This window comes from Mesoplodon mirus (genome assembly GCF_964341445.2).
Source record: "Mesoplodon mirus genome assembly, chromosome: 2".
Classification (NCBI taxonomy): domain Eukaryota; kingdom Metazoa; phylum Chordata; class Mammalia; order Artiodactyla; family Ziphiidae; genus Mesoplodon; species Mesoplodon mirus.
In genome coordinates, this window is record NC_138977.1 from 230,554,350 (window position 1) to 230,577,698 (window position 23,349).

The 23,349-nt window shown below is 54.9% G+C and overlaps 1 protein-coding gene across 4 annotated transcripts in view; it reads left to right on the forward strand.

Annotated features, from left to right (window-relative positions):
- INPP5A (inositol polyphosphate-5-phosphatase A) overlaps positions 1–23,349 on the forward strand; it is a 179,044-nt gene that overhangs the window by 56,275 nt on the left and 99,420 nt on the right. For all 4 annotated transcript variants that reach the window (XM_082611844.1, XM_082611845.1, XM_082611846.1 and 1 more), the window contains exon 2: positions 4,852–4,893. In XM_082611844.1, the coding sequence (XP_082467970.1) occupies positions 4,852–4,893 (42 nt within the window). The remainder of the gene's footprint in view (positions 1–4,851; positions 4,894–23,349) is intronic.

Genomic DNA, 23,349 nt, shown 5'->3' on the forward strand with positions numbered 1-23,349 from the left:
ATTTCCTTGACGACTAGTGATGTTGAGCATCTTTTCATGTGCTTATTGACCCTTTTTGCACCCTCCTTGGAGAAATGTCTCTTCCCGTCCTGTGCCTGTTTTGAATAGTCTTATTTGTCTTTTTGTTGTTGAGCTGTAAGAGTTTTAAAAAATATATTCTGGATGTTAACCCAATATCAGATACATGATTTGCCACTATTTTCTTACATTCTGTGGGTCGCCTCTTCACTCTATTGGTAGCGTCTTTTGATGCACAAAAGCTTTAAATTTTGGTGTAGGCCAGTTTATGGTTTCTTTGGTTGCCTGTGCTTTTGCTGTCATGATCCAAGGAATCATTGCCAAATCCAGTGTCACGAAGCTTTTCCCCAATGTTTTCTTCTAAAAATTTTATAGATTTAGGTCTTATGTTTAGGTCTTTGATCCATTTTGAGTTAATTTTTATATATGGTGCTAAGTAATAGTCCAACTTTATTCTTTTGTATGCAGATACCCGGTTTTCCCAAAATTATGTGTTGAAATTACTGTCTTTTCCTTATTTCATGGTCTTGGCACCTTTGTGAAAAACCATTCGACACACATGTGATGGTTTATTTCTGGGCTGTCTTCTATGTCCCACTGGTCTATATGTCTGTCTTGGTGCCCGTCCCATGCTGTTTTGATAACTGTGGCTGTGAAATCAGGAAGTGTAAGACCTCTAATTTGTTCTTCTTCTTCAAGACTGTTTTGACTATTTATGGTCCCTTGAGATTTCATATGAATTTTAGGATGGGTTTTTCTATTTCTGTAAAAAAAGTAGTTGGAATTTCAGTAGCGAGGGCATTGAATCTGCAGATTGCTTGGGATGGTATCAACATCTTAACAATACTGTCTTCCAATCCATGAGCTCGGGATGTGTTTCCATTTACTGATATCTAATTTCCTGCAGAAATGTTTTGTAGTTCTCAGTGTACAAGTCTTGCCTTGGTTATCTTACTCTTTTTGATGGTATGGTAGATGGAATTTTCTTTATCTCCTTTTTGGATTGTTCATTGTTAGTCTGTAGAAACACCACTGATTTTTGTGTGTTGATTTTGTGCCCTACTACTTTGCTATAATTCATTTATTATTTCTAACAGTTATTTTTTTTTTTTGGTAGAATCTTTAGGGCTCGCTATATATAAGATCATGTCTTCTGTGGACAAAGATAATTTTATTTCTTCCTTTCCAATTTGGATGCCTTTTGCTTCTTTTCCTTGCCTAATGCCGTGGCTAGGACTTCCAGAACTGTGTTGAATACAAGTGGTGAGAGTGGGCATCCTTGTCTTATTCCTGATCTTAGGGGAGAAGCTTTCCATTTTTCACCATTGAGAATAATGTTGGCTGTGGGTTACTTCAGTTTTGAGTGTTAGAATCTATAGGCATTTCCCCCCTTAGGTTCCTTTCTGTGCTTTTATGTCTAGGAAGGCTATCTTTCTACCATAAGGACAGCTATTTGCTTATGTCTTCTTCTGATAGTTTTTCCTTTTTCAAATTTTGTGTTTCTCTCCTGAAGTCATGTAGAGCTTATTTTGTTTGCACAGTAAAGACAGGATCTAATACAGCAGTTTAGAAGTAAGCATTGAACTCGTTGACTCCTGCCTTGGCCCTCACCAGGGTGACATGCCCCATGCCTGCAGCCGCCTCAGTTCTGTAGTTGGGAAGGAAGATGCTGTGTCTTCGAGAGTCTGGGTGCCTTTCTCTGTCAGGGGGTGTGAGACAAGAGTGCTAAAACGATTCTCAATTCCTTCATGCTTCCCGCTGAAATAGAATTCTTTTATAAGGTCCTGTTTTGTTTTCCTTAAAGTCTAAGCATTATCGAAAAGTACAAATCATCCCACAACCCAGAAGGAGCCGTTGTACACGTGTCCCCAGCTCTCTGTGTGCAGGGAGATGCAGTGAGCGGGGTGGGCTGAGTGGCCAGGGGCCACACAGCACTGCTGTTTTCGGTCCAATGTCAAATTGAATTCTACTGGAATTTTCAGGAGAAAAAAGTACTGGCTTGAAACTGAAGGAACTTCTCAACTTGAGAAAAATGCAAACTGTATATCTCTCTAAAATTCTCCTAAGTATATGAAAACTTAAAAACAAACTTTAAGAATTTGTAGTTTGAAAATACATGTTAACTTTAGACCATGTTCGTGAACTGCCTGCTGTAAAGAAGTCACTCTTCTTCTGCAGTGGTTCTTTGCTTGCCCCGCCCCGGTATAGATTCAGTATCTGCGTTTTGTCAGGTTTCTGACATCACATCCCTCCACGTCTAGTCCTTAGTCCTGTGCGTAGGTGGACGCCGGGCTTGTCCCCGTGGTCTTCCTTCCGGTTTCTGTTTCTGTTCCTGAGTTCTGGACCTACGGGTTCCGCATCCGTCTGTCCGTCAGTGACCGGGTTGGTCTTGCTGTCCATCTTTCCGAATCCCCTTTTCTCAGAATACTGTTCCCTTTCAAGCTTGGTCAGTTTTCCTTCCCTTTTAGGGAAGCATTTGCTCTACATTTGCTTCTGGATCTTTTTTGTCCCGTTTTCCAGCTCCCTCCTCGGGGATGCCCATTCCTGCTGCTCCGCACCCTCAGGCTCCCACGCTTGTGGACTCGGGACTTGAAGCTGAATCTCTTTGCCCTCTGTCTCCAGGCCGAGCCCATGAGCTGAAATGCTGGTGGGCCCTCTGTGCCCCCAAACCAGCACCCTTGCCCTCAGCCCAGGACAGGGATGGGGGGCTGCCCTCCCCATTCACTCGCTCCTGGTCAGGGCATCTGGGACCTTGCACTCGAAGTCCTCTTTCTTTGATCACCCCGGGCCCCAAGGCCGACTGACTGGCCGTCCCTGCTCGCGTCCTGGCCATGGCGTGCGTCGCCCCGCATCCCTGGTTTAGGTGGGGGATCATTTGGGTCGGTGGGAGAGGGGTGTGCGGTGCTCTCCGTGCTGTCAGAGCTGTGCCGCCGTCCCCACCGTCAGCTCGGACCACCTCCACCCCTCAGCCACACCCGGGGCCCGGCAACAGTCTGCTGCCTGTCTCTGCGGACCTGCCTGTTCTGGAGTTCCGTAAACCGGAATCGGACGTCGTCTGTCCTTTGGTGACGGGCTTCTTTCACAGAGCACAGTGTTCTCGAGGCACATCCACGCTGTGGCCCATGTCAGTGGCCGTCGTGTTCTCTTGGACCACGTTTTGTCTCTCCGTCCATGCTGGGCTGGACTTTGGGCAGTTCCTGCCTTTCGCCTGCCGGGATTCCGCGGCTACAAGTGCTCGTGACTGAGCCTCTGTGTGGACAAGCGTTTCCACGTCTCTTGGGTGCATCGCTGGGCCACGGCCAGCGTTTTGAGGAAGCGCCAGACTGTTTCCCACAGCAGCTACACTGCCCGCACCCTCCTCCCCCGCCCCCAGCTGTGTCTGAGGGTGCGTTTCTGCCCAGTGTCCCCAGACTTGCAGGCTTCTCGCTGTGTCAGCGTCCCGGGGGTGTGGCACGGAATCTCGCCGTGGTTCGGGTTTGCGTTTCCCTGGCGCCTAGTGCTGTTTGGCATCTTCCATGGGCTGTTGGCTGTCAGTCTGTTCAGACCCTCTGCCCGGTCTTCCCGTGGGCCGCCTGCCTGCTTGTGCTTTACTTTGCTCACCTGGGAGGGTGACAGACAGAGGCACGGCGTGCCCTCCTCACCGTGCAGGAAGTGGGGGCTGGAGGCTGGGCCCCGGCCCCGAACTTGGCCTTGGAGACTGGAAGGCCCCACACTGGCTGGACTCTGGCCACCGTCTCTGTTGGGCGGATGCGCGGAGCCTCCTCCACACCCTCCTGTGTGGTCTGCGAGGCTCTGGTTTCCCAGCCGTGTTTCCCTTCGTTCGTTGCTCTGCCTGCAGTTCAGTCTTCCTGCCCTCGGGACACACAGAAACATCAGCGGGCGACAACACCTCCCTGTGTGGCAGCCGTGCACTCTGGTGTCTTGGGCCGTGGGTGACGCGTTTGGGCCCAGCTGTGGTCAGCCTGGACCCTGGCTCCGGGCCCACAGCCTCGGCGTCCAGAGCTCTGCTTGGATCAGGGGTCTGAGTCCTGAGGCGTGGTGGGTGGGGTTTTGTTTTTTCTGTTTTGAATTGTGGTAGAAAACACATAACATTAGATTTATCATCTTCGCTGTTCTTAAACATGGTCCAGCAGTGTCAGGGACATTCACACTGATGTCACCAGATCTCAGGAACTTTTCATCTCCCGTGTCTGAAACTCTGCACCCACTGGACGTACGTCCCTGCCATGTCTCCCGTCCCTGTCCAGGCCTTCCGTGACCTCTCAGCACCTTGGCCACGTTGGGTTGGGTTGGACCATGCCCCTCACTTGGCTGGCTGGCCTGGTGGTCCAGGACCCCGGCAGGCCGTGTGGGAAAAGGCGGCGTCCTGTTTTCTCAGGGACCGGGCACCCTGTGTTGGCTGTGTCCTGGGGTGTCCACAAGCCCGAAACCAGCACTTGGTGCCACGTGGCTCTTTCCACGTTCTCAGAGCCTGTCCCGGGCCCCCTGCCGCTAGGTCCTGCCGACACCCCCGCCTGGCTGCGGGCAGCCCCTCCAAGCCCCCCACCGCCGCCCCGGGGACAGAGCAGGGCTGGAGGTCAGCTCTGGATCCAGGGCTGTGGTGCCTGCCCATCACCAGGCGAGGCTTGTCCTTGCTTCTCCTTTTCCCTGGACGAGCTGTGGACCAGCTCCCCGTGCAGAGTGGGGTCTCCTGAGTGGAGCAGGGTGTCCTCCGCCCCGTGTCACGCCCTAGCCCCCATGGTGAGGACGGCAGATAGGCCATCACATTGGCGTCTGCTCGTGGACGTCAGGGCTGTGTCACTGGCCTGACTGTCTTTTCTTCTTAATTTACAGCCAGAAAACCTCCAGAAGAACTGGCTGCGGGAATTCTATCAGGTAAGAGCCCCGTGGCGGCCGGGCCCACGGGAGGGGAGCGGCTCACACTGTGAGAGATCACGATTCGTCCTGTGGCCTCGCGCGGGCAGCCGGGTGGCCCCATCCACTTCCCGGTTCCTCCTCGGAGGCCCCTCCCTTCTCAGATGCCCCCACCCCGGCCGGGGTCTCTGGTTGTTGGAGGGGAGGCTGTCGAAAGCCGGTGGGGACATTTGGGTGCCTTTCGGGGCACCCTGGGTTCTGGGCAGAAAGCACGGTGACTGGCTGGCGGGTGGACACTGGCCGGAGGCTCTGGGGGAAGCCTGTCGGGACGAGCTGCTAGTGCCCGGCACCTTCCGTGGAGCAGCTGTTGGTTGGGCCCCTCATCTGTGGTCAGTTCTGTCCTGGATGCCGGGGGGCTGCTCTGGAGGGACGACAGAGGACTCTGCTTCTGGAGCCTGTGCTCCACGGGGACAGGCAAGGAGCACAGCCAGGACCAGCTCAGACGTCCCCCCACGAGGACCAGCCTCGCAGTATCGGCGTCCTTGGCGGAGCGCGTGGGACCCTGACGGGGCATTGAGAGGCCACTCTGGGCACTGGTGGGCGAGTAGGGCATCCCGCTCAGCGGGGCTGCAGGCTGACTGTGGGCCGCCCGGAGGCCAGTGTGGCCGCAGCCCGCAGAGCCCGGGGTAGGGACAGTGTGTGACGAGCCCAGCATGTGTATTCTGTGAACAGGAGGAAGTGCGGATAGTGGGGTCCAGCCTCAGGGCTGCTGAGACCCCAGGGGCTGAGGGGTGGCACCTGGTGGGTCCCCTCGGGGGCGCTCGGTGTCCTGACCATCCCACGCGGGACACATGGGCCACTGGGCAGCCCTGGGCTCCTGCCGTCCCAGCTGGCACTGGGGGGTGGCCACCTGTCAAGTCTGTTGGTCTGAGCTGCCCACGCCTGACCCCACCAGATGCTCAGGCCACTGGTGGGGATGGGGGTGGGGATGGGGGTGGGGTGCGGGTCCTGCTCCCGCTCTGGAGATGCAGCCGGATCCAGAGGGAAGAGTCCAGTGAGGTGTGTCTGCCTGGGCTATTTGGAGGCAGGCGGTGGTCTCGGCTGGGAGGGCAGGTGGGTCCCTGGGGAGCATCTGAGGCCCCGGAGGGTGGGGTTGGCAGGAGGCCGTGGTGGGGGGGGCTGTGGTAGTGAGTGGGGCTCGTTTCCCCATCACCTGGGGGTTCTGAGCTCTTCCTTCCCCACATTCTGCCCTGCCCAGGTGGAGAGTTGACCTCAGGGCCCCGGCCGAAGCCTGGCCTGGCAGAGCCGTTGCGTCGGCTCCAAGCAGGCAGCTGTCCGAGGGGGCAGGGCGAGACCACCTTCCTGGTCGAGGGCTCACCTCGGGGGCGCGGTCCGGCTCCAGCGGCTCCCTCTGCCTGTGGCCGTGGAGTGAGAGGCCCTGGCGTGTGGCCGGAGCCATCCGTCCAGCTCTGTCTGTTCCCTGGTCTGTGTTAGTTTCGGCCAGAACAGCTGTCATGTTTGTTCGTTTGTTTTTCATTTTGATTGATTGATTGATTGATTGATTGATTGATTGATTGATTGATTGCTGTGTTGGGTCTTCGTTGCTGCAGTGCCCGAGGAGCACAGGGTGTGAGATGTGGTGGGTAGCGGGCCTGGCTCTGGGCTGGGAGGGGTCTTGGCAGTGACGGCCTCAAGGATGCAAGTGGGAGGCCTGTTTGGGCGCCGGGCTGCCCTCGGTGAGAGGCCCCTGGGAGTGGTCACGGGGAGCCGGCGTGAGACGCCGACTTGACAGGCCCCAGACTGAAGGCGCGGGGCTCACGTCCAGCCTTCCTTTTCCCTCCTGTTTTACTGATGACCTGGAGCCTCGGTGCAGTTAGGACAGTAAGTAGCCAGTGGTCTGGGGGTGAGTTCAGAGGGCGGCAGCTCCACTTTTTGTGAACTCTGACCCCCAGGAAACACAGACCTCCTCCTTTCTGAGCCTCCTGGCTGCACACTCAGCCGTGTCGGGCTGTTTCCGGAACCAGAGCCCGACCGGCGGGCAAGCAGCTTGGTGCTTCTCTCGAGGTCGGTGTGCAGGGCGCCTGCGTCCTTTCTGGAATACTCCGCCTTGGCAAAGGGAATAGAACGGAGGAGTGATGAGAGCTGCGGGACGTTCTTCCCGGTTTGCGAGCAGAAGCCTCTTCAGGGGAAGAACTTTCAGTGGCAATTCTTAAGAGTAAGGTTTTAACACAAGCCCCCCCTGCCTTTCTTGGGCCGACTTGGTCAGTGGGATGCTCAGCCCCCTGCCCGCAGCCCAGGAGCGGTGGGTCGAGAAGCCGAGCAGCCCCACCCAGAGCAAGGCCGGCGCTGGCCCAGGGCCCAGGGGGCAGGGCCTTGAGACACGGGGTGCTGCGTGGCTGTACTTTTTAAAAAAAATCCTAGAGTTTCTATTATGCAGTTATGATATTTTTCAAAGTAGCTTTTTAATGACCTGCTTTTATAAACAGGAGAACTGAATACAACCTTCATGTTTTCTAGACCCCTTGGAATAATTTTTGCTTTTTTGTCAAACTTGGTCACCGTAGAAATGCAGGAGGCAGGAGGAAATACCGTTTGTGTTCCCACCCTCAGTTCTGATCTCAGATGTTCGTGTGCTCTGTGCCGAACATGGCCACGGCACCAGAGAGGGTGGTCAGCCTTCCAAAAGACGCAGAGCCTGGCCTCACCCCTGCTGGCCTCCCCATGCTTCCCTGCGCTCTGTGCCCATCCCAGCTCTGACCTCTCCCCAGGCCTCAGACTCCTGGAACCATCGCCTCACCCACTTCCAGGCCAGCGGCAGCCTTGCCAGCCCCCTTCGTGGTCCCTCAGGAATCTCCCTCGGGGCCGCCACACCCCCGTCCTTTCTCTGTGAGCAGCATAGTGCCCTGCCAATGGAGCCCAGGTCCTGCTGCCCTCCTGCTTCCTGTCTCCCGGGCTGAGGGCCCAGGGTTCACGCGGGGCCTCCAGGCGGCCCCACTCACCCCGCTGCCTCCTTCCGTCCCTGCTCTGTTCCCAGGCATGCCTGGGGTTTGGGCCTCTGCCCTTGCTCCCCCACCCCACTCTCCTAGTCCTGTGGTTGCTGCCCCTCGGAGAGGCCCCTCCCAGTCACCCTCTTGGCCTCCCCCAACCTTATCTTGCTCTGTGGATTCATCACTATCTGAACTTGTATTCTGCAAATGCAGCCTCCACCTCTGCCGTGGCCTGGATGTTTGTGTCCCCTGCCCCAAATTCATATGCTGAAGCCTCATCCCCAATGTGATGGCATTCGAGGCAGGTCCTTTGTGAGGTGATTAGGTTGGGGGCCACCATGGGATAAGTGCCAGTATACAAAGAGGAAGAGACCATGGCTTGGGAGGTGCCAGCCACCGTGCAGGGTGCTGGGAGCCAGAGGGGAGTGGGCCAGACACCCCGCCCTCGGGAACTTCCACGGTGCTGCTGAGATACAGCCGGAAACAGCCCAGGGTGGCCTAGGGCCGCTCTGGGCTGGGCTGCAGGAACCTGCTTGCAGGGTCCTCAGGAAGGCCCTGGACGAGGCTGCAGCCAGGCCTGAGGACGGGCAGGCGCAGCCATTCTGCCTCTGATGGTCACTAATCCTAGTGACTGCAGGCCGGGTTGGCGGGAGGTCGACTTCAACTTTCCAGTTTACAGAGACGGCGCACTTGGGGCAGGGTGCGTCCTGCTGCTGCGTCCCTGGAGCCTGGAGCGTGTCTGCACGTGATGTGTCTCAGCTCTCAGCTGAACAGCAGTGAGGAAACAGCACAAAGCAGAGGAGGATACATGAGTGTCCCCACCCCCATTCTGCCTCTGCTTGATGCCACACCCTCATGTCTAATGTCTGTGTGTCCTGGGGAAAAGGTACCTCCTTAGCCAGTCGCAGGTCAGTGCACTTGGACAGCTTACTCTTTGTTTGGTAAACTGGGAAATCTTTCTATGTAGTTTAATATACACTCTCTCTTTTAGTGGCTTCAGGGTATTTCATCAAATGCATGGATAGGCCATCATGTTTTAAAGTCATTTTTCTATCGATGGCCCTTAGCTTGTTTTAAGTTTATAGTGATGCTATAGATAAATTATAAAACAGGTATGATGCTGGCTGACATCCAAACATGAAAAATGAGCAAGTATTGACGATGTTTTATTGAGATAATAAATATTTGTTATTTACTAATGAGAGATCCAGTAAGATGTTAGAACTGGTTCAAAGAAGAATCCAAAGAGCAAACATGTGGGCTCTCCTGTCTGCGGCGCTGAGATGACTTTGCAGAAGGGATGCAGGACTGGCCAGGAATGAGCTGTGTGCCACCAGACACTGGTGTTCTTAAAAAAAAAAAAAAAAATATATATATATATATATATATATATATATATATATTTATTTATTTATTGCTGTGTTGGGTCTTCGTTGCAGTGCGCGGGCTTCTCATTGCTGTGGCTTCTCTTGTTGCAGAGCACGGGCTATAGGCATGTGGGCTTTAGTAGTTGTGGCACGCGGGCTCAGTAGCTCTGCTCGCGGGATCTAGAGCGCAGGCTCAGTAGTTGTGGCGCACGGGCTTAGTTGCTCTGCGGCATGTGGGATCTTCCCGGACCAGGGCTCGAACCTGTGTCCCCTGCATTGGCAGGCGGATTCTTAACCACTGCGCCACCAGGGAAGCCCGACACTGGCGTTCTTGAGGTCAAGAATCTTTGCATCACTGCTGGTGTTTAGAATTCACAGAACTGTAAAACAGCTCAGAGATCATTAAAGACAGAGATAACCCGAACCGGGACAGGGCGCCTCTCATCTTTTATGCCCATTTGAAGGTCTTTCACGATTTTCCCTGACAATAACTTAAAGAATAATGGGATGAGTAATATCTGCTTCCAGCTAACATGGAGAAACAGGTACCAAATTTATCCTCCTGCCTTAAACAAATTAAGACCAGAAAACATATATGAAACAGTAGTTTTCAGACCTCAAGCAGCAGGCAGGACTGAGGGGATGAGAAGGGAGCCTGTACTCACCCCAGTTTACAGCCAGAGAGAACTTCCAGGCTAGTGTCCAGCAAGACAAAATTTACAATTTGATGGTTTACAACCAATAAAAAATGACCACGCAGGCAAAGAAGCAGGGAAACAGGACCCTTAAAGAGGAGAAAAGTCAGTCAACGGTATGGCTAGAGGTTTATCAGTTTTATTGACCTTGGAGAACCTGCTTTTGGTTTTATTGATCATGCCAATGTTGTTTTCTGTTTTCTCTTTCACTGATTTCTGCTCCTTATGTTTTCCTTTCTTTTCATCACTTTGGGTTTAATTTGTTCTTCTATATGTCGTTTCTGAAAGGAGAAGACAAGAGTGGCCAATTTTAGAAATTTGACATTGGGGAATCATCACTAAAAATCCTGCAGACCATAAAAAGATAGTAAGGGAAATATCATGAACAACTTTTTGCCAATAAATTTGGACACTTATATGAAAGGAAGATGTTTTTGGAAAAACAAAGGATCAAAGCTAGGTCAAGAAGAAATAAATGAGCTCTCTATTAACTTAACATTCTGCTAAACACTTTCCTACGAAAAAACCTCTCTAGGACCAGATGGTTTCACTGACGAGTTCTGTCAAACACTGAAGCAAGCAACGATAACAATTCTGCAGAAACTTTTCAAGAAGCCTAAAGCATGGGCGACGCCTCCTAACTCATCCTGAGGCGCAAGCAGTGTCCTGACAGCAAGGGCAGACCAAGGCGCCACAGAACAGAGAGGCAGCTCCGTATCCCCCGTGGGGTACAGGCCAAAGGTCATGGAGCTGTAGCAAATCGAATATATGAGACTATATATATATATATATAAAGATACAGGCGCCACGCGCATGCGTATAAACAACAGCATATCAAAAAGTTAATGCATTAGTACCAAGGAACACAAGCCTGGCGTTAACAGACAAATTAATAAATAAGATCACCCATGTCAACCGACTGAGGAAGACAAACCACATGATTATCTTGGTAGATGCACAAAAAGCATTTGCCAAAATTCTACAACCATCTCTCATGCAAACTCCCAGCAAACTAAGAATAGAGAGGAGCTTGCGCAGGACCTTCTGTAAAGGGCACCCCCAAGCCCACAGCTGACACGATGCTGTTTTGCCTCGGGAGTGGGAGTAGAGTACGGATGCCTGGTCTCACCTCTCTGTCCAGTGTGGCAGTGAAGGTCCTAGCCAGTGCCGCCAGGCAAGGAAGGAAATAGAGCCACACAGATCTGAAAGGAGGAGGTTAGACCGTGTCTGGGCCGAAGGCATGACTGGAAATCACGAGGAATCCACAGAAACTTTACTATTACAAATATAAGTCAACTTACTTAGTTTGCAACATACAAGATCAATTTGAAAACATCTTTTCCTGTTAGATATGATCACGTACAGTAGCACCAAAATGAAATACTTGGATATAAAGCTAATGAAATATGTGAATGTCTGTACACTGAAAACATAAAACACTGATGAAAGAAATCAGGGAAGATACAAGGAAATGGAGAGGTGTACCATGTTCATGGACTGCAAGACTCAATTATGTTAACACGTCAACTCCACTAATTGATCCACTGGCTTTGCAGTTCCAATCAAAATCTCTGCAGGACATTGTGGTAGAAGACTGCAAGGTGATTCTAAAATGTAAAATGTATATGGCAGAGCAAAGGAACTAGAAGAGCCAAAACAGTGTTGGAAAAAAAACAGTTAAGTTTAAGGAGTCACACTTTCTGATTTCGAGACTTACTACAAAGCTACTGCAATCAAGACAGTGTGCTTTTGGGAAAAGGACAGAGATATGGATTAGTGGAACAGAAAAGAGATGCAGAAACAGACCCACAAATATGTCTAAGTGATTGACAAAGGCTAAAAAGGCTATTCATTAGATAAGGGACAGTCTTTTCAACAAATGGTGCTGGACCAACCAGACATCCATTTGCAAAAAAAAAAGTTTTCCATACTTCGCACCATACACAAAAATTAAAATACGTTGTAGACTTAAGTGTGAAAGTTAAAATTGTGAAATTTCTAGAAGAAAACTTAAGACAAAAATTTTGTTGATGGAGCTTCCCTGGTAGTGTGGTGGTTGAGAGTCCGCCTGCCGATGCAGGGGACACGGGTTCGTGCCCCGGTCCGGGAGGATCCCACTTGCCACGGAGCGGCTGGGCCCGTGAGCCATGGCCGCTGAGCCTGCGCATCCAGAGCCTGTACTCCGCAACAGGAGAGGCCACGGCAGTGAGAGGCCCACGTACGGAAAAAAAAAAAATCTGTGGATGGCAACTAGACTTGTGGTGGTGATCACTCTGTAGTGTATACAGGTGTCAGATTACAATGCGGCACACCTGAAATGTACATTAAACAAACAGACATAAATTTAGCTCCAAGTCCCCCCTACCCCGTCCCCTCCCAAATCTTTATGAGCTTGGTTAGGCAACGATTTCTTAGATACAACACCAAAAGCACCAAGTCTTAAAAGGAAAATGCTGATAAATTAGAACTTTGCATAATTAGGAAGTTTTGCTCTTTGTCAGACACTGTTAGAGGAATGAAAAGGCACCCCAGATGTGGGAGGATACTTGCAAGTCACATTTGATGAAGGGCTTGTATCCAGAAAGTGCAAGGCACTCTCAAAAGTCAATAATAAGAAAGCAGAGAACCCAGTTTACAAACGAGCAAAGGATTTGAATAGACACTTTACGGAAGAAGATACACAAATGGGAAACGTGTGAAAAGGTGCTCAACGTCACTAGTCTTTCAGGAAATGCAAATTAAAACCACAGTGAGATATCAGTTCGTATGTGTCAGACTGGATACAATTAACAGAACCCTGACCACGTCCTGTGTTGACAAGGATGCAGCGCGTGCGGAGCCTGCTGGCAGGATCGCAGGATAGCGAGGCCACCGTGGGAAAGCCTGTCTGTCCATTTCTGTGAAGTCAGCACATGCCCACCACGTGACCCGAGATTCCCACCCTGTTTACCCACCTGACGTGGACACGTATGTTTGCCCGAAACCTGAGGCAGTGTTTGCGCCGCTTTCCTTGTCGTCCTCTGCGAGCTAGACTCCGGCGCGTGCCCTGATCCGCTGATGTGGCTCGTGGGGACAGGAACGACGCACTCCTACAGGAAGGACGGGGGCCTGGAGGAGGCGAGGCCGGGGGCAGGGCCCTGCTCGGATTCTGGGTGGCGCTGGGGGCGCAGGAAGTGCCAGTTCTTCCCCCCCATCCCTGCTGTAGGCTCGGCCGCTGCGGGTCTGCAGCTGCCCCCCTCGCCCCGTGCCCGGCCTCACCCTATGCATCAGCGTTTGAGGTTCTTGACAGAGACACAGAGCTGGTGACAGGCTGCAGACGTCGCCCGCCCGTGCTGTGCCCGTGGACGCCGGCTCATCCTCACGGCGAGCGAGGCACAGCACGGCGGCTCCGGGGGACCCAGTGGTGCCCCAGCGGAGAATCCTCATTGGCCCTTGAAGAGCCACTCACTCGCTGGTGTCGGCGTGGCTGCATTCTTTGCCCCTGATACTGGGACGAAGGCCCACCCCCCTCGGAGCCCACTGACGTGGTGGCACCGGTGTGTCCAGGCTGCCCTTCTGGAAAGTGCTCTGACCCCTGACCCCGGGACCCCCTCTGAGGTGGACACTGTGGGGGCTCACGCCCACAGGGCCCCACAGCTCAGCGACTGGTCGGGTGTGATGGACTTTCAGTGATGGGGCAGCGGGTTCGTTGTGCTGCTTGCTGTAACGAGGCGAAGGCACCTGCGTTAAGTCCACACGCGTGGGAACAACGGGCCGCAGGACTCCAGGCGACCTGTGTGTCACGTTCTTGCGGCCTGTTTCCTTTAGTCGTAGCTGCCGCGTGGCGGGCGCTTGCGGCCTTTCACTCCTGCGACGGGCTCAGACTGCCAAACTCTGTTTCCCACATGAGGAAAGGGAGGTTTGGTTCAGAGACCTGCCGGGTTGCATTAACAGGAGGGCGCCCGTCGCTGTGATTCCAAAGGCCCCTGAGCTGGGAGACGCGGTGCTGGGGGCGCAGGGGCCGCAGAGCAGGCAGAGGGAGGCGGCGGGGGCGGGGCGGGGGGTAGTTGGTGGGAGTCAGGCCCCGGGTTGGAAGGGGGTCAGGTGGCCTCCCTGACCGAGGACAGAGGAGGAGGAGGCGAGGACACGGGGATTCTGAGGTGGGGAGGAGAGCGGCGGGAAGAAGAGGTGGATGCAGGCTGGCCGGAGGGGCGGGGCCGGCCAGAGGGGTGGGGCCTGAGGACCTCGGGGGACTGGGCTCACTCGGGCACCCGGGACCCCAGCGCAGGGACCACGTGGCAACTGGGAGAGGCTTGGAGCCCCGGCAGGGAGAGCAGATGGGTGCAGGGCGGGGGGCCTGTGGGCCGGGACTCTGGAGGCCGCCTCCTCAGGGTTCAGGGTCCCTGTGGAATGGGGTCCCAGGGAAGAGACAGTCTTTAGGGGGTGGCTGGGGGCTGGGGGAAAGCCACTGTGATTAAAGGCCGGGGCGGGGGTGGGGGCTTATCTGGACTCTTTTAGACGGTGATCACAGTCCCCTGTGTGCTGCAAATGGCTCCGAGGAACATGGGCCGGCTTCAGTAAGGAGGGTTCCAGAAGGGATTCCAAGGCATCTTGTGCTGTGCCCAGGAGTCTGTGGCCACCAGCTGCCCCTACGGTCAATGTGGAAAGCCGGGTGGGCGCGTGCGGGGCGGGCGGTGGCCTCACGTGTCTGCCCAGGACCCGCTTTGGTCCTGCTTCCCTTGGTTGGGGAAGACTGCCTTTTAAATTAGAATCAATCCGTTCATATACAACTCTGACGTCCCAAAGCAACAGGTTTTGTTAGGAGTCAACCAAGCTCCATATTTCTGCCTCTTTAAAAGGAGCAGTCTTGTGTCCAGGTGTCTGGATCTGGTGTAAAGCAGTGGCTTGCCCTGCCTGCCGGATGCTGCTTCAGCTGTGCAGTCGGCGGTCCAGCGTGCCTGTAGGTGCCACGGCCAGTGGCTGCACTAAGAAAGCTCCGGCCCTGCACTTTGGGCTGGACGGCCAGGCCCGCACGCACCCCAAGGACGCGGAGCAGTCCTCCTGCCTCACACGGGGCCAGGGAGACAACCTCGCTGATCGGACGGCCAGGCCCTCTGCCTGCTGGCGAGGTCACAGAAACTCGTGGTGTCCTGGGTGCTGGCCGGCGGCTGCTGTGGGGCCTGGGCTCTGGGACGGCGCCCCGTCAGGGCACCAGGAGCTGAGTCTGGGCCTCCTGGGGGCAGGCACCCAGCCTCCACCCACAGCCAGTCCCAGCGCAGCCCTGGGGCAGAGCGGGGGCAGTCTGGGTGTCCAGAGGACACCCCCGCCTGCCCAGGCCAAGGGTGGGCAGACGTTGTCCGCAGGGTGTTTTCAGGCGTAGTTGGTAAATAGCAGCCATCTTTCCTCTGGAGGAATTCCTTTGTCCCTTTTCGACTCCTTATCTTGGCTCTCCCGGCTTCCACTGGGTTGTTTGTAGGATGTAATTCCTTTTTAGGTCACTCAGATACTTCTCTTTGGAGAAAGCCTAACCAGGCCTGGCTGTTTCTATTTTTAGTGGTGGGGGGGAGGGGAATGGCAGGGCTGCTCTCCTGGTTCTGGGAGCCGAGGGCCGCCCTCTCACTAGGCCACCTGCACAGCATCAGGAAGGGGCTGCTTTTTGGCCGCATGGTGTGTACTTTTTGTTTTTTTTTTGATTTCCTTGGCTCTTCCTTGCCAAAATTTCTACTTCGCACTTTTCCAAAATATTTTTCTTGAGCCTCCCTATGAACGAACCCACCTATTTTTATCAGTTGCCTCCTTTTTCCCTAAAGTTCGCAGAAGCTCCTTTTTCTGGTAAAGAATTTTGGCCGAGCACGTGTGCAGTTTGGGCAGTGACCTTGTCCCAGGTGGGCAGGGTGGGAGCCAAGCCAGAGCCCCGGTGGGCGGAGGCGCCAGACACGTGACCCGAGATTCCCGCCCTGTTTACCCACCTGACGTGGACACGTATGTTTGCCCGGGGGCCTGGAGCCCTCTGCCCCGTCCAGTTCCCACTTTCCTGAGTTCCTCCCAACCAGACGTGGCCCGAGCGAGCTGCCCGCACCTTGGAGGGACTTTCCTATCCATCCTCAAGGCGTCCGTGCCGTCGGCCCCAAAGGGATCTCTGTCTGGGCTCATTCAGGTTCCAGAGCTCCTTCCCAGAGGCTGGGGAAGGCCAACTGCTCCATCCTCAGCTGCCCAGAGAGCTCTGCGCCGGAACTGGCGCGTGTGGTTCTGGGGCAGGAATGACTGCGCGGCCCCGGGGCCTGGGGATATATCCCCGCAGCCGGTCCCGGCACCGCAGCATTTGTGGTGGCATCGAACTGACATGCCATCTGGTGCTTGCTCTGTGTCTGGCCTGTGCACAGCGACTGTCCCAGGCAGGCGCCTAGGGACGTGGACGCTCAGAGAGCCCAGGGCAGCAGGCACGGGGGCTTATTCTGTGGCCCAGCGATGACCCTTCTTGGTGAGTGGGCCACGGAAGCAGGTGCGCCGTGCAGCTGCAGCCTGGACTGTTCCGTGTGGTCTGTTAGGGCAGCGTGCGCACGTGTGCACGTGTGTGTGCGTGCACATGCGTGTGTGTGCTCCTGTGAGTGGGAGTTTCTGTTACTGGCCACGTACACACGTGTGGTTGTGTGTCTCCCTGACGAGTTCTGTCTGGTTACCACGCATGCTCTTCACCCCCTGAGGTCCCCTGCCGTCGCTGAGGAGGCCTCCCAGGCTTCGCGTGGGTCCTTCCGCCCGTTCCCTTCCACGTGTGACCCTGCACGCCCACCTCCCGTGGTGCCGGCGCTGCCTCGTCCCGCAGAACCTTCCATGCTGTCCCGTACGGGGGCCCCTGCAGCCCTACTGCTCAGCGTGGGCCCGGACCATCCACATTTAACGTAACCATTGATACAGTTGATTTGGGGTCGGCCGTTTAATTATCTGTTTTATGTTTGTACCTCCTGCTTTGTCCTTTTGTTTCTCCATTTCTGCTTTTTTTGGATTCTTTCTTTCTTTCTTTCTTTTTGCATTCTATTTAAATTTGCTTATTGGCCTCTTGCCTTTTGTGAACTATTTTAACGTGGTTGCTGTAGGTTTCGATACATGGGCCAAAGGTTTCCCCTGCTTCTGGTTAGCGTTATGCTCCTTCACGTATGATCTATAAACGTTGGCATCGTATGGGATTCTGTGCCGCGTGTGCTTTAGGTCCACACGCGTGGAGGACCCCAGCAGGCGGTATTATTGCTGCTTTAAGTAGGAGTCAGCACCACCTCCCCGCCCCCCAGCCCATCCCGCCTGCTGCCTGGTTTGGGATCAAGTTCCTGGGGGGCGGCCACGCCTACTCACACAGCATCTTGTCCACACCTGCCCAGTGGCGTTGCCGCGGAGACTGCTGGCCTGCAGAACCTAGCGTTTTACCTGGCTCTTGAGGTTAACGTTTGCCCGGCCCTGCTCCAGTAGATCCCTCACGAAGGGCTCATGGGGACAGAACTGACCAGAGTTTGTATGTGGAAAACTGTTTTTCTCCGGCTTTGATGTTTGAAGGACAGTTGGCTGATATGTATGTAATCCTTGCCTTACACTTTATCTCGCTGAGGTTTTCAGTGAAGGTTGTTCTGCTGCTGCCTTGACTTGTACGTTGGTCCTGAAAGTTTGGTGAGGGTCTCATTGATTTTGTTTCCTGGGGACCTGGAGGGTGGTGTCTTTACCTTTGAAATCTAGTAGTTTCACTAGGATATGTCCAGGAGTCAATTGCTTTGGGTTAGTTTTCTCAGGTGCTCAGTAAGCCCTTCCGTGTGTGAGTTCGGGTCTTTTCCTATTTTTGGAAAGTTTTCTTGGGTTATGATTTTAAGTATTAGTTCTGGTCCGTGGTTTCGCTCTTCTTCTCTGGGGCCCGTAGTGGCAGATGTTCTTCTGTTGCCGCCTGTCGGCCCCGTTCACTCCTTTCTCCCCTGCTCTCTTCAGGACGCTGTTTTCACTTTCCTGCTGAAGTTTCCTTGAAGCTGATTCTCCCTTTGGGCACTTTGTAATTTGCTCTTCTTCTCTGTGATGATTTTGTCCTTTTCTCCCATTTCTTTCCTGAGGCTAGTCAGCACTTTCCTTTCTCTCTTTTGGGTCCATTTCTAGTTTAGTTTTGTGTTTCTAATTCCAAGTGTTTTTTCATCACCTCGATGCTCGTTTGAGTGTGTTTAACTCTGTTTGCAGTGTCGGCTTGTAATTCTGTGCTGCTTGGTGATTCTTTCTCAGGGGCGGAGGGCCTTTTCCTGGGGTGGGATGGGTACATTTTTGCCGACTTGTTCACAGCAGCTTTGTAGGGACTTGCACTTCCTCTGGCTTGTCCCCGTGGTGTCGGCATGGGTAGGATTCCTAGCTCCACGGCGCCCTCTTCTGTCCGTCCAGCGAAGTCCGGAGCGCGGGGGCCACCCTGCCTGGCGTCGAGCCGTGAAGGGGCAGCCTCTCCTCTGTCTCAGGGTTTCTGTCTCCCGCTTTCTCCTCCGCTCCGTTTTCCGGTTGCCAAGACCACCTGCCCTCTTGGCTGTCCCTTTTTCTCTCCAGAAGCAGAGTCTCACTAGCGCCCTGCAACCTAGTCCTGTGGGCCGGTGCTTCCGGGGATTTTCCCTCGAGGGTTTCTGGCCTCCAGCCCCTCCCGCGCCCGCAGGGCCTGGGGTGTGCAACTGCGCATTGTGGACTGGTCACCAGGCTGTGCATTAGATCCAGAACTTGTTATCTTATCACTTGAGGCTTGTGCCCTCTGACCTACATCCCCCATCCCCTCCTCCCCGCCCCAGCCCTGGAAACTGCCTTTCTGTCCTCTGTTTCTCTGAGTTTGGCTTGTTTAGACTACGTGTGAGTGAGGTCATACAGGGGGTCTCTCTGTGACGCGCTTCGCTAGGTGGGGTGCCCTCCAGGTCCTCCGTGTGGTCGCGACTGGCTGGGTAGCTGGGATGCTTTCCTAAGGAGATGCTTGCCCTCCTTGACTTCCTTCCCCAGAGGCGCAGATCCAGAGCCGGGGTGGGGGTGGGGGGCGGGGCAGGGTACATTCTTGCTTCCTTCTCTTTACCTACCAGTTTTCAAAAGAACATCCTGACTCCAAGGCGACTAACATGTGGGGCTTTTAGTATCGCTGTGAACTCGTGGATACAAATATATTGGTGTATGTGATTTTCAATCCAATTTACGCCCTAGTGGCCTGTCCTGGATGGAGTTGGAGCATCAGTCACTGCTCTTAATGTGCAGGAAGGCATCCAGCCGTCCCGGTGACACCGTCAGGCTCCTCCTTCCCCCTCGTGAAGCCCTGCGCTGCCCCGCTGGTGCTTTTGCTGCCAGAGGTGGGAGTGAGGCTCTTCTGAGTCTGCGCTTTCAGCAGGAGCTCCCCGTACTTGGCTGCAGGTTTATCTCCGGCTGCTCAGGGAAAGCCTGTGTGGACCTGTTCCGTCACCTTTGGTGGTAAATGAGACGTGCGACGTGTGGACGTAGAGAAATGCCAGCAGCATGTCCCTCGGTGTACACTGTTCGTTTCCATGATCATTCGTTACTTTTCTTCTGAAATGTTTCATGATAAGGATCTTGTCATTTTAATAGCTTCGTTTCCAAATGAGACGTGACTTTGGCCTCTTTATGTTACTTTTCGGCATGATTTCATCTAAACACCTCCTTTTGGCTTTTGAAACGTCCTCTCGTGCCCGCTGTGTGTGGAGGGGGCACCTGAGGCCATGCCAGCTGGAACCTGCGACCAGGCACGGCCGGGCCTGGCGAGCGGCCCTCGAGGTCGCCGACGTGTGCGGGGTCCCGGTAGGTGGCATGTGGGGCGATCTCTTAGCAGCCCTGAACTTGGGGCCTGTGTCCACGCCACTTGAGGTCACTGTGGTTCGACAGGGCTGCACTGCTCCCTGGAGCTTGGTTTTCCAGGGTTGCCGCTCCCTGCACCCCTTGGCCCCCTGCTCTCGTGGGGGGGAGCGAGGACCTCCCCTCCTCCACTGTGTCCCCATCGGGTTCCCTGCACCTGCCGCCCAGGCTCCGCTGGCAGGCGCTCCGCCAGGTGCGTCCATGTAACGCAGGTGGCTCAGGTTTAGGTGGACGGGACCTTTGTCAACAGCCAGGCGGAAGCACGTGCTGAGGCCTCCTGCACGTGCTTCTCCACGCAGAGGGGAACCCAAGTAAGATACACACTCGCTGGGAAGTTCATAACTGTCGTGACGGTAACCGCCCATGATCTGACTTTTCACACGTGTGCGCTTAGGGCAGGTGTGCCTGTTGTCCCTAAAGGTGATGGTGCTCGGCCATCGGGAAGTGTCGTTTGGGTCATTGTGTAGAAGACACTGAGTTTCAAGAGTTAAAATAATATCAGTCATTTAATTTGGCTGTTGATTTAAACTGATGATCAATTGAAATTCAGTTTCAGGTTAATTTAATTTCACTATAATTTAAATTTGGAATTAAATTTAGTTTAATTGTGTTTAAATTTAAATCTAATTGTGATTACCAATTAAAATGTGTTGGGTAGGGGTCGTCCTTCCCCAGAAAGTGGCTCAGTCGGGGACGGTGTTGTGGGCACACAGGGGCTTCACCTCTGCTGGGTGGGGCTCCCCAGCACTGTCCGGTGCAGGGAGTCCAGCCAGAAAGTCTCCCTCCCACCGAGCTAGGACGGATGACTTGGTGTTTGGGTAAGACCGGAACGCAGTGGCGGGGACTGGAGGCAAGGGGTGGAGGGGCGGGAGCTGCCCGCACGGCTCCAGGCCAAGGACACGTGGGGACATGTGGACACGCGGACACGCGGCACTGGCTGTGTGCCGAGTCGCAGGCGCCAGCGCTGGGCAGGCCGGAAGCACCTGCGTGTCTGTGGCGCGTTCGCACTCAGCACCTCGGCTGGGCTGGAGCGCGGGCTTCTGAAGAGGGGCTCAGGCCAGGGTAGGGTGTCAAGAGAAGAGGGACAGCAGGTTCCTTGGTCAGTGAGCCCTTTGTCTGTGCCCAGGGCTTTGCTAACCGGTGGTCTTCAGAGACCATGGCACCAAAGGGGGTCACAGATGTGTCCACCCTACAATCGTCCTTCAGCCTGGGACTCGGGAGACTGGAAGGTGGGTACGTGGTGCGGCGGGGGCTGCGGCAGAGGGGGCAGACGGCACCCCCCCAATGTGCGGTTGCGCGTGACCCATGCCGGGCTCTGTTGCTTGCAGAGTGCCAGCCAGTGCCACCTGTGCATGGCTTCTGGGGGCGTCCTGTGACACAGTGTGTAGGCAGAAGTCCCCGGCGAGAGCTTTCTTGTCTAAATAAAGTAGGCAAAGCACTAGAAAAGAAACCTTTTCCCCTTTTCCTTTAAGCTTATGCCCTTTCCACTTCTTCCTGCCTGGAATGTAGGCATGAGGCCTGGGGGCTTTGCAGCCATGTTGCAGTCACGAGGATGACAGCCAGTGCTTGCAGTGGCAGAGCAGACATGGTAGAAGCAGCTGGTTCCTGGATGCCGTCTGCGAGCAGGTGCACCATCTCTGCCTGCCAGCCCGGCCTCCTTATGCAAGCGGCTGGCTGTTGGTTTTCTGTTGTTGGCCAAGCACAATCCTAATGGAAACCTCGTAAGCCAGCTTTTCTGAGAATTTTGAATAAAACTCATTTACCTGATCAGTTTATTTACTGATAAAGCTCAACTCTTCATTTTGACACTTTCCTCTGTGAGTTTATAGCACGAAGAAGTGCTCCTGGAGGGCTGTTCAGCACCACGTCTTTTCTTGGAGGTGGAGATGCAAGAGGCCCTGGAAGGAGCACAGTGGGGCAGGGGAGACACACGTGGAGATGAGCCTGGGGTCAGACGGACTTGGTGCGCAGATGTGCAGGCCGGGAAGACGAGAGGCAGAGGAACCCCAGCTCTGCTCTTGCTCTGGGCGCTCCGTGGTGCAGGCCCTGGACCCCAGGCTCGCACGCCAGGGCGAGATGGAGCCGTGCATCCAGGAGCCAGCAGACCCGCCGGGTTGATGCTGTGTCACCTCTTCCCAGTTGTTAAAGGCGAAGCCCGAGTGGACGGGCTGGTCCTTCGGGAAGAACATTGGCAGTGCTGTAGGGAGACGCGCTCTGCGTGGGGTGACCTCGGACTGAGAGGAGTGGGCTGTCCGGCCCCGTGAGTGCCCGGGAAGCCCACAGCGTGCCCACTGGGGTGGTGCCTGCCCTGTGCGTCCCCTGGTGCCGCTGTAAGCTCAGGCACGGCCCCCCACGGGCGCGAGGTCCCAGCCCGCCCACCCCTGGGCTGGCGTTTGCTTCCTCAGCTGTGGCTGTGAAGGGGCTTCCCTGGCCCCACAGCAGGGCCGGAGCCCCGGCAGCTCCTGGAGCGCCCACCTTGGTGGTACCGCCAGGCCCCTTCTCTCGCCGGTGCCCTGTCCCCCCGCCATCCGTACGCAGGCCTCGTCTCCTTTGCAGCTGAGGCTCGGGCGGGCAGGCGGGGGCTGCCCTGGGCCCCTGCTCCTCCAGGCCCTGTAGCTCAGGCAAGACCGCCATGGGTTTCAGAGATAAACCACTGCGGAGACGGCGCCACGTCCCAGGAAGGGGCCCCTCTGCTTTGCGCTGCCCGGGTGCTCTGGAGTCCGCAGGAGGGGCGTCCGCCCACTCCCAAGGAGCTGCTGTTTTTGGATTTCTCCATTTTCTGAGATTTGTGGGATCAGAGTCAAATGTCTGAGGAGTTTCATATGATTTAAAGAGTGAATTCTGTGCCATAAACGGCTATTTCAGTTTAAACCACAGCAGAGAGTCGTCTTACGAGGGAGACGTGTATGGGATTCGGGTGAAGGCAGGCAGGTGGGCAGGCCCTGCCCAGACAGACCCGTGTGTCTGTGACTTAACGTGGCTGCACGTGGGCCCCTCGTCCTCGCTGTCCTAATTCATAATGGAAAGTCCTTGGAAAGCGCTCCACTTGGCTTTTCCTGGGGACTTGGGTCGTGGTCCCAGCCACGATCTGGTGACCTGCAGTCTCGGTTACAAGAGGTGACAGAGTGAACTGCAGGAACCTGACTCGGGGCCCCGTCTTCACCCACAAAACCCAAGCGTCTCTGGCGCTTCCTTCTCCTTTTCCCGCCCCTGTTGTAGAGCTGGGCAAAGAACACGCTGCAGCATTCCAGGAACTGGTGTCACGAACCTTACAGTCACGGTCGTGACGATCTGCGTGTGTCAGAGCATCGCGTTCACTTTGTGTGACGTCACCAGCTTCCCAGGGAGGAACTGCTCCTGGGGGCATTCTGTGCCGCCTTTGTGAACGTCTGGTTTTATATGTTGCTCCAGGTACTGCAGAGGGTGAGTGACAGAGCGGCACACATCAGGGAGCCTGTGGTGGCTTCCGTGTGACCAGGCTGCTGTGTGCACCTGTGGGCGTGGCTGGCATTGTGCACACTCGACCTTGGGCCTGAGGGCAGATCGGTCTGGTGATCTGACCCAGGCTGGCCCGGAGCCTCTCCTGACTGGGGTCCCTTGTGC